Source organism: Thecamonas trahens, assembly GCF_000142905.1.
Source record: "Thecamonas trahens ATCC 50062 unplaced genomic scaffold supercont1.1, whole genome shotgun sequence".
In the NCBI taxonomy this organism is placed as follows: Eukaryota; order Apusomonadida; family Apusomonadidae; genus Thecamonas; species Thecamonas trahens.
The window spans coordinates 487,061-496,547 of record NW_013657679.1 but is presented as its reverse complement, the minus strand read 5'-3'; the positions used below and the strand labels follow the sequence as shown (position 1 = coordinate 496,547).

Genomic DNA, 9,487 nt, shown 5'->3' with positions numbered 1-9,487 from the left:
CCTTCCTCCCTCCCCCTACCCCCCCCCCCCCCCCCCCCTTCCCCCCCCCCCTCGCCCCCCCTTCGCCCCACGCGACCTCCTCTCCACCCCCCCCCCTCTCAACCCCCCTTAGGTGGCAACCAACGTGAAGTGGACCGCCAGCGCGCGCTCAAGCGCCGCGAAAAGCATGCCAAGGGCAACAAGAAGAAGGGCGACTCGTCGGTCTCCACGCCCAACGCCATCCTCAACAAGAAGGAGCGCGACGCTGCCGCCCTTGCCGAGAAGCGGGCCCGCAAGGCCGCCGCCAAGGCCGCAGAGGAGGCCGCCAACGGCAACAACCAGGCTGCCAACGGCGGCAAGAAGAAGGTCGTCAAGCAGAGCCTCAACCTTGTGGCCAACGGGCCGTACAAGCAGAAGGCCAACCACAAGAACGTCCGTGCCAAGCAGCAGCAGGGTACCAAGAAGAAGAAGACCGGCAAGTAAGCTGGCTGCGCTCGCAGCGGACGCCCGGATGCTCGACGCTTGACGCTTCGGCTCCCGGCCCCGCAGCCTGCGGCGTGCGCTCGCGTGCTCGCTCGCTCTCCCCCGCTCGCTTGCTCGCCCACTCCCTCGCTCGCTCGCACTCGCCACACTGTTTTCTGTCTAAACTCTGTTGCTTTTGCTCACGACAGCGCTGCCTCGAGCGCATCGGCGCACCTCGCGAACCCGATGACGTCGGCCTTGTCCTTGGCCCGGAGGAGCGCGCCGCGCGAGCCGTCGCGCAGCGCGTCTTCGGTCTCTTCGGCCACCGCAACCACGTCGTCAACGAGCAGCCGCGCGACCTCGACCGACTCGGCGACCCATCCGAGCGCGTCGGCCTCGGCCACTCCGCGCCGCAGGAGCGACTCGTCGCACATGGCCACGCCCTGCTCGACGAGCGTCTCGATGTTGCGCAGCTTGTCGAGCAGCGCCCGCGCCTCGCCAAACTTGGCTGCAAACGACGCCACACGCGAGGTCGCCATGTTGAGCGCTGCACCGGCGTCAACTGCCTGCTGCAGCTCATCGACCGCCGTCGGCTCGAGGAGGAACACGTCCTCCACCGCTGCAGCCAGGTCGTCGGCGCTTGCGCTCTGCTTGCGGTACAGGTCGAGCGTGAGACCAGCCTCATCGATCTCATCCGTGTCAAGCGAGGCCTCTGATGCTGCGCCCAGCACCCGCGCCAGCGCCTCAAAGTTCTCCTCGAGCATCGCCCGACGCAAGTCCGCCAGCACCTGCGCAGCCTTGACCAGCGCGAGGTCGTCGACTGAGTAAAAGTGGAAAGCCGCCGCTGCCTCGAGCGTCGCGTCGAGCTTGCCCAGCGGGACCTGCGAAGGCACCAGCGCGGCCTCGAGCGTCGACCGCAGACTCTCGTACGTCGTGAGCGTCGTGAGCGCAGACGTGTACAGCTCCGACCAGGTCGACCACCGCGACCGCGCCATGTCCAGCGCCTCGGCCTCACCCACCAGCCGCCGAAGCTTGGCTCCGTCGCGGCGGTTGATCGCGTCGTTGAGCGCGTCCGCCACCTTACTAAGCTGGCTTCGCTCCTCCATCCCACTTGCAGCTTCGGTCGTCTCCTCCGACTCAAAGCCGACAACCGTCGCCTGGTCGAGCGCTCCGCGGATCGCTGTCCAGTCGTTGCTTGCCAGCCCGCGCCGGAGCGCAAGCGTCACCTCGGCGCCCTGCATCAGCGCCACGTCCTCGGCTGTGTGCAGGCCAAAGGCTTGTGCGTTCTCCAGCGCCTGCGCAAGCGGCTCGATCTGAAGCGACGTACCCGCCGCCAGCGTCGCGTGGAGCGCCATCGTCACCTGCCGGTGCTGCCGCACCACTTCCTGGGCAGAGACCACAAGCTCGCCCCACTGCGACCAGCCCGACGAGTCCATCCCGGCCTGCCGCGCCTCTGCGAGCTGGCTCGCCAGCGCCGGCCCGTCGTGCACCGCCAGCGACTTGCGCATCTGCGCAGCCATGCCCTCCAGCTGCGCCACAAGCGCCACGGCCTTGATCGCACTCGCCAGCTCGTTGGACTCGGCCTCGTCGATGCCCACGAACCGCGCACGCGCCATCGCCTGCTCCACCGCAGACACATCGTAGTGCGCGAGTGCCTTGCGGAGCGCAAGCACAACAGTCGCCCGATCCACAAGCTCCACGTCAGACTCGACCATCATTTCAAACTCGGCCGCAGCCTCCAGCGCACCCGAAAGGCCCTCGATGTCGTCTTCGGCGCCCGGGAGCAGCGACGACGAGATCCGCGAGATGATTCCGGTGTGGTGGGCGAGCTGCTTGCGCGCCTCACCCAGCTCACCCTCCCACGTCGACCACACCGAGGTCTCCATCTCGAGCTCGTCTGCATGCGCAAGCGCAGCCTCTAGCGCCCGCGCATCGTGCGCATCGGCCGCCCGCGCCACCGCCTTGGCCACGCCCTCCATCGCGCTCCGCGTCTGCAGGCCCGCCGCGTAGTCCTGAAGCTCGGGTGAGACAACGCCAAACGCAGACGCGCGGTCAACCACGCCGGTCAGCGCCACAAAGTTGCGGTCCGCCATGGCCCGGCGCGCATCGAGCGTCAGCTGCGCCCGCCGCTGCAGCCCGAGGTCGGCATCCACTGAGAACCCAAACTCGATGACCGCGTTGAGCGCCTCGGCCAGCGGCTCGATGAGGAGCTGGGTCCGCGGGCCCATGCACGCCTTGAGCGTGTTCTTGAGCTTGGTATGCTCCCGAAGCTGCGCCTCACCAGCGATTACAACCTCGGCCCACGACGACCAGAACGACTCGCCGCCCATGTCGAGCTCCATCGCCTTGGAAAGGACCTCGTCGAGCAGCGCCGCGTCGTGCGCAGCCATCGCCTCCTTCAGCTCCTTTGCAGTCTCCGCCATCTTTTTCCGCAGCGCGAGACCCTGCGACGCAGCATCCACCTCGGACGAGAGGTACCCAAGGTGTGCCGCGGCCTCCACCGCCGCCTTGATGCCCTCCCACGACTTGACCGAGAGCGCCCGCCGGAGGTCGAGCGTAACCTGCGCCTTGCGCACCAGCGCGAGGTCGCCCTCGACCTTGAAGCCAAAGGCCTCGGCTTCAGCAATAGCGTTTGCGAGCGGGTCAATGAGCTCGCGAGTCCCCACCGCAATCACGGACTTGAGCTTGGTCACAAGCTTGCGGTGCTTGTCGAGGAGGCTGGCCGCAGCCTCGACCTCGTCAGCCCACGACGACCAGAACGAGGTGTCCATCTCCAGCGACCGCGCCTTCTTGAGCGCGCGTGCCAGCCGCGACGCGTCGTGCGCCGCCGACGCAGCCTCTAGCTCGTCGGCTACCGCTGACATTTTGGTCCGCTCCGCAAGGCCGGACCCGTACGTCGCAATCTCGCCCGACTGGAAGCCCGACGACGCCGCCTTGCTCACAGCCTCCCGCAGTGGCTCCCACAGCCGCGCTGCAACCGCCCGGCGCATGGCCAGCGTCAGCCGCGCCTTGGTCGCCAGCGCCACATCGGCCTCGGTCACAAAGCCGTACTCGTCGGCTGCGTCGAGCGCCTCGGCAAGCGGGCCCGTCAGCTTCTCCGTCCCTGGCGCGAGCGCGCCCTTGAGCGCCTCCACCAGCGAGTTGTGCTTCGCAAGCTGCGCACGCCCGGCCTTGAGCACCTCGCCCCACGTCGACCAATACGAAGTATCCATGTCCAGCGCCACTGCAGCAGCCTCGGACGACGCCATCAGCTCGGCAGAGTGGCTCCGCATGCCCTCTTCCAGCCGCGCCGCAACGCCGCTCATCCGCTCCCGCAGCGCAAGGCCCTCCGCCACAGCCTCCACCTCCGAATGCGAGAAGAACAGCGCCCGCGCCTTCTCCACCGCGCTCGCCAGCGTCGCGAAGTCGGTCCCCGCAAGCGCCTGCCGGATGGTGAGGATGACCTGCGCAGACCGGAGCAGCCGCACATCCTTCTCCACCTTGAACCCGTACGCCAGTGACGAGCCAATGGCCTCGGACAGCGGTGCAATCGACGCCGACGTGCCTGGCGCCATCGCCGCCGTCAGCGCACGCACCAGCGACTCGTGCTCCGCGAGCTTGTCTTCCACACTCGCCAACAGCCCGCCCCACGTCGACCATCGCGAGCTCTTCATATCCAGCCGGACCGCCTCTTCAACCGCGCTCGCCATCGAGTCGGCACACGCCTTGTCGGCCGCAGCCTCCAGGCTGCGCGCAACATCCGCCATCCTCTCGCGAAGCGCGAGACCCTCCGCCGCAAGCTGCACCTCATGCGACGTGTTGTGCGCGTCAAGCCCGTCCGCCACAGCCTCTGCGAGTGACTCAAAGTCGTCCGTTGCCAGGGCAGACCGGATGGAAAGCACCACCCGCGCCTCGGCGAGTAGTGCCTTTTCCTTGGCCTCCACAAACTCGTACTCCTCCGCCTCGCGCACAACTCGGCCAAGTTCGGCAATGTCGTCCTCGTGTCCGGGCGTGAGCGTGATTCGCAGAGCCTTGAGCATGCGCTTGTGCGCCTCGAGGCGCGCAGATGCGGCCTCAACTTCACGCGACCACGACGACCACACCGAGTTGCGCATGTCGAGCGCGTTGGCCTCGTCGAGCGCAGCCTCCATCCGTTCAACGCACTTGGCGCGGCATGCGTGCTTGAGCCGTGCCGCCACCGCGCCCATCCGCGCCCGCTTGGCGAGTCCCGCACGTGCTCCCGACACGTCGGCGTTGGTCAGGCCTGAGCTCTCGGCCCGGTTGAGCGCCTCGTTGAGCGACTCCCATGCCTGGTCGCGGATCGCGCGCCGGATGAGGAGCGCCGCCTCGAGCTGCGCCCGGAGCTGCATGCCTTGCGGCGTCTTGAGCCCAAAGTCGACCGCGCGCGAGAGCGCGTCCTCCAGAGGAAGCAGGTCCTCCGTCGCCGAAAGCAGCGCCGGCCCCAGCTGGCTCACCAGCACCTCTTCCGTTCCGACGTCGCGGAGCACCGCACGCGCCTGCGCAATCTCGGCCTTGAGCGGTAGTTGGAGCCGGAGTGCCGCCTCGATGCCGGCCTCGAGCTTGACCCGGTCGTACTCGGTCGTGCCGTCGCGGAGGTTGATCGCCGCCTCCTTGCGCTCGGCAATCGACGCAATCGACTCGCGGAGCGTGGCCATGACCGGAACAGCCAGGCCGAGCTCGGTAGCCTTGTTGAGCACACCCACAATGGCCTCGTAGTGCACGTCCGGGTCTTTGCCCACAAAGCTCGCCATGCTCGCCTTGACCTCCTCCTCGGCCGCCAACTCGGCCAACACCCCACGGGCCTCGGTCGCAATGTACAGCTGGAACGGCGAGGCGTCGGCCTGGGCCAGCGCCTGTGAGAGCGCCTCAAACGACCGCTCTGCAATGGCGCGGGCAAGTACGTCGCGGAGCTTGCTCATCTCGCGCGCAATCTTGCGCGCCCGATGCCCGCGGTAGCACCGCTGGATCCGCATTGCCATCTTTTGCAGGATGACCGAGCGCGCGATCTCCAGGACCCGGTGCGCCTGCGCGCGGTACAGCACGCGTGTCCGCCCGAGCTGGATGTGCTTGGGGTCGACGCCCACCGCTGCCATGATCGCCTTGCACGTCGCCTTGGCCGACGCGCCCTTTTGCCACATGTTGAACACCCCGTAGCGCTGAATAAACTGCGCGTGCGTCCAGCGGAACGGGTAGCCCGACTGCCGGATGGCAACAGCCTCAAACACACCGGCGTAGCGGAGCTGAAGCAGCACGTCGTGGCCCTCCCACTTGCCCGGGCGCTTGACCGAGTTGGGCTTGATGCACCGCACATAGTGCGGCGTCGTCGCGTTGAGCTCCTCCATCAGCTCACCAAGCTGCGACCGGAACTGGTAGCCGACAGACTTTTTGCGGTGCTTGGAGGCCTCGACGTCAAAGAGGCCGCGGAGGAAGGTGTTGTCCGAGCCCGAGACGAGCGTCAGAAGGTCCTGCTCGAGCGTGTCCTTGTTCTTCTCAAGGAAGCCGGTGACGTCGTACGTGACCTCGCCGGCGTAGTGCTTGATGCCAAACGCGTACGGCGCAAGGTACGAGACGACGTAGTGCGGCGAGTCCGAGTGTGCCGCGTGGAGCTTCTCCACAAGCCGCTTGTCCGTCGCAGACGTGAGCAGCAGCTCCTCGTCCAAAATGGCAAACACCCCGCCGCGCCGCGCCTCGAGCAGGTCGAGCACCGGCTGGTTGTCGATGTACTTGACCTCGTCAAAGGCGATGCCTTCGGACTCGTACAGCTCTTGCTCGAGCTTGAACGTGTGCGCGTTAAAGTGCTGCTGGAGCTTCTCGTTTGCAAAGTTGATGCAGAGCTGCTCAAACGAGTTGGTCTCGAAAATCTCAAAGCCAAAGATGTCGAGAACTCCGATGGTGGCGCACGACGCCGCCGCGGCCCCGGGCACCTCGATCGCCGCGTTGATCTGCACCACCAGAAAGTCAAAGAGCGAGGCGTAGAGCGACTTGACCAGCGCGTCGCGGTTGTCGGCCGCTGCAGACGGCGAGAGCGGAATGACCACCTGCGACTGGTTGGGAAGGATCATGGTCTTGTTCACCAGCGCTGCCTCGAGCGCCCCGCCCGACAGCCCGAGCAACGACGCGCACTGCTTGAGGACCGGCTTGGAGGTGACCCGTGACGAGTCCTCGCTCTCGCCCTCGGCAAACGTGAGGTTGCCGAGGTGGAGGCACGCCGCCACCGTCTGCAGAATGCCCTCCACCGTCGCCGTGGCAAAGCCGAGCGTCTCCATCGCCTCGAGGAGCTCGGCAAACTGGCTCGCGTCCGACCACGAGCCAAACTCGATGTCGGTGTGCGTCTGCGTGTACACGTACTGACTCGGGCTCTCCAGGCCAAACCGCGGTCCCCAGACCGGATCGCGGGCAAGCTGGTAGAAGATGTGGTAGTTGCGCTCGCCGGCGTCCTGGTGAACCACCCGCGACTTTTCGAGCAGGTAGTTGTTGAACCGCGCGCCCGAAATGGCGCGCGACGGTGAGAAGAACACCTCCATCCACTTGCCAAACCGCGACGAGTTATGGTTCCGTAGCGTCGCAGCATTGCCAAACGCCTCTAGCACAGGGTTGGCCACCAGCAACTTGGCCTCCACCCCAGACTCGGAGCCGGCCACAAACGCGAGGTACTTGAGCGCCTGCTTGGTCGCCTCGGTCTTGCCGGCACCCGACTCGCCCGAAATGAGAATCGACTGGTTTGGCGGCACGCCGGTCGACAGCGCGTCCGACATCTCGCGGTACGCCGCGTCCGCAATGTCAAAGATGTGCGGCGGGGCAAGGCCGGTGCCCTTGGCCGCGTACTTGGCCATGACGTCGTCTCCGTACGGCGACGGCTTGACCCACTTGTATGGGTTGACCGCAATGAGAATGCTCCCGATGTTGGTGTAGATGACGTCGCGCGCAAACCGCCGCGAGAGCGCATGGAGAATGATACCCTCGTCGATGGCGTTCATCTGCACAAGGTCGTCCGAGTCCTTGTTGAGGTCTGCCTTGTTGAGCGGGTACAGCGGCTGCCGATCCTTGGGTGAAATCTTGACCGTGTGCCCATCCTCGGTCTCGACATGCGTCACCACGCCGGCCGAGGACCGCGTCACCACCTTGCCGGGAACGTATCCGTCCTTCTCCACAGCCACCCACACCCACTCGCCGGTGTGGGCAAAGTCGGCTGCAGTCTTGAGTGCGTCCGGCTTGGTGTGCTGCGTCAGATCGAGCGCCTCGTTGTAGTAGTACACAAAGCCGTCCTCGGTCTGGAGCTCGACCCAACCCGAGGCCTCGGACGCCGACGCCGCCGCCACAGCCTCGGTGCTTGCGCCCGAGCTGCTTGAAGCAGACACACCGCTCGACTTGGCTGCTGCCAGCGCCGCCGCCACCTCGGCAGCGCGCCGTGCCTCGGCCGCCTTTTCGATCTCCACACGCTCCTGAGCCTCGCGCAGCCGGCGCGCCTCGCGTGCCACCCGCAGCTCCTGCTCTTCGGCCTGCTGCTGCCGCGCCATCTCCTGCAGCAGCCGCTTCTCCTCGGCCGCCGCTGCCGCTTCCGACGCCTTTGCCGGTGCCGGCGACACCAGCGGCGACGAGACTTGAGGCGCAGACGTCGGGAGTCCAGCGGCGCCCCGCGATGTCGTTGATAGAGTCCGCGTCCGCGTCCGCGACCGCTCCGAGTACTCGGACGTCTCCGGCGAAGCGAGCTTGGCCCGGAGCGCCTCGGCCTCGACCTTGCGCTCGGCCTCCTCGCGGGCCTTGGCATCGGCCTTGGCCTTGGCCACCGCCGCAGCGCGAGCCTCTTCAGCGGCGGCGGCAGCCGCAGCCTTGGCCTTGGCCGCTTTGGCAGCCGCCGCCGCGGCTTCGGCCTCACGCGCCTTGGTCGCCTCGGACTAAGCTAACTTGGAAAATAAAAGACGAAAAACCAATAGAACCCGCGCCAAAAGTTCGACCGCCTCGGCCTCGCATTCGCAGCGCGCCCGCTCATCACGCTGCCGCACGCGAAAACATCGTCGGACGCTTAACCTCGCGCCGTGCCTGCGCCCGCCGCTGCAGCTCGGCCGCCTGCGCCTCCCGCTCGGCCTCGGCTGCCCGCAGCCGCGCGTCGCGCTCAGACTCTTGTTGCGCCTCGCGCGCCGCAAGCTCGCGCTTGGTCGACGCCGACAGCGTCGCTGCATTGCTGCCACTCGTCGCCTTGGGCTGACTCGTGGCCTGGCTCCGCAGATACGACCCGGTGTGCTGAGCACCCGGGCTCGGCACGCCGGAAGCGCCGGACCCCGAGCCATTTGTCTTGGGCACCCGTCCGCCGTACGGCACAAAGTACACGCGCGCCGTGTCGGTGGTGATCATTCCGCCGGCGTAGTCGACCACACGCGCCTTCTTGAGCGCCTTGAGAATGACAAACACGTTGTCAAAGCCCTCGTCAGCAGCCGCAGACTTGAGCGTGCCGTACGCAACACTTGGCGTCCCGCGGGTCACTAGCCGCCTCACAAGCTCCTTCACCTGGGCCTGCGCCGGCGTGAGGCCCTTGGCGTCGGTCTTGGCGGCCGGCTCGGGCTCGGGCTCGGGCTCGGGCTCAGGCTTGGGCTCGGGCTCGGGCTCAGGAGCAGGAGTCGAAGCAGGAGCAGGAGCAGGAGCAGGAGCAGCGGCCGGCTCCGCGGCAGCCACCGGTGCCGTCGCAAACAGAGCGTCCGTCTTGCGCTTGCGGCGCCGCTTTGACCGCTGCGACTTGCCGCCGACCGTGGCCGAGACTGTGGCCAGAAGATCGTGGCCGCCCATCGACGGGGCCTTGGTCCGACCCGGCGTGATCGACGAGAACAGCTCTTCGTTGCTCAGCCCACGGAGGCCCGCAGGCTCATTGGCGTCCCCACCTGGTGCGCCAGCGTCAAACAACGGATCGCCAAAGAGGTTGTCACCGCCAGCAGTGCGAAACGGGTTCTGCGGGTTGGCCGTTCCAAACAGGCCATCGTCCGAGATGTCGTCAAACAGTCCGTCTACACCCGCCGTCCGTCATCGCCCCCCCCCCCCCGAGCGGGCCGGTCGG

General features: G+C 67.1%; 1 protein-coding gene across 1 annotated transcript in view; it reads right to left on the bottom strand.

The window, feature by feature from the left end:
* Positions 1-610: 610 nt before the first annotated feature.
* Positions 611-9,487, bottom strand: part of AMSG_00218 (myosin) — a gene marked incomplete at its 5' end in the record, with an annotated part of 9,014 nt that continues 137 nt past the window's right edge. The window contains 2 exons of the mRNA XM_013907625.1: positions 611-8,336; positions 8,470-9,437. Of these exons, the coding sequence (XP_013763079.1) occupies positions 642-8,336; positions 8,470-9,437 (8,663 nt within the window). The 3' untranslated portion in view covers positions 611-641. The remainder of the gene's footprint in view (positions 8,337-8,469; positions 9,438-9,487) is intronic.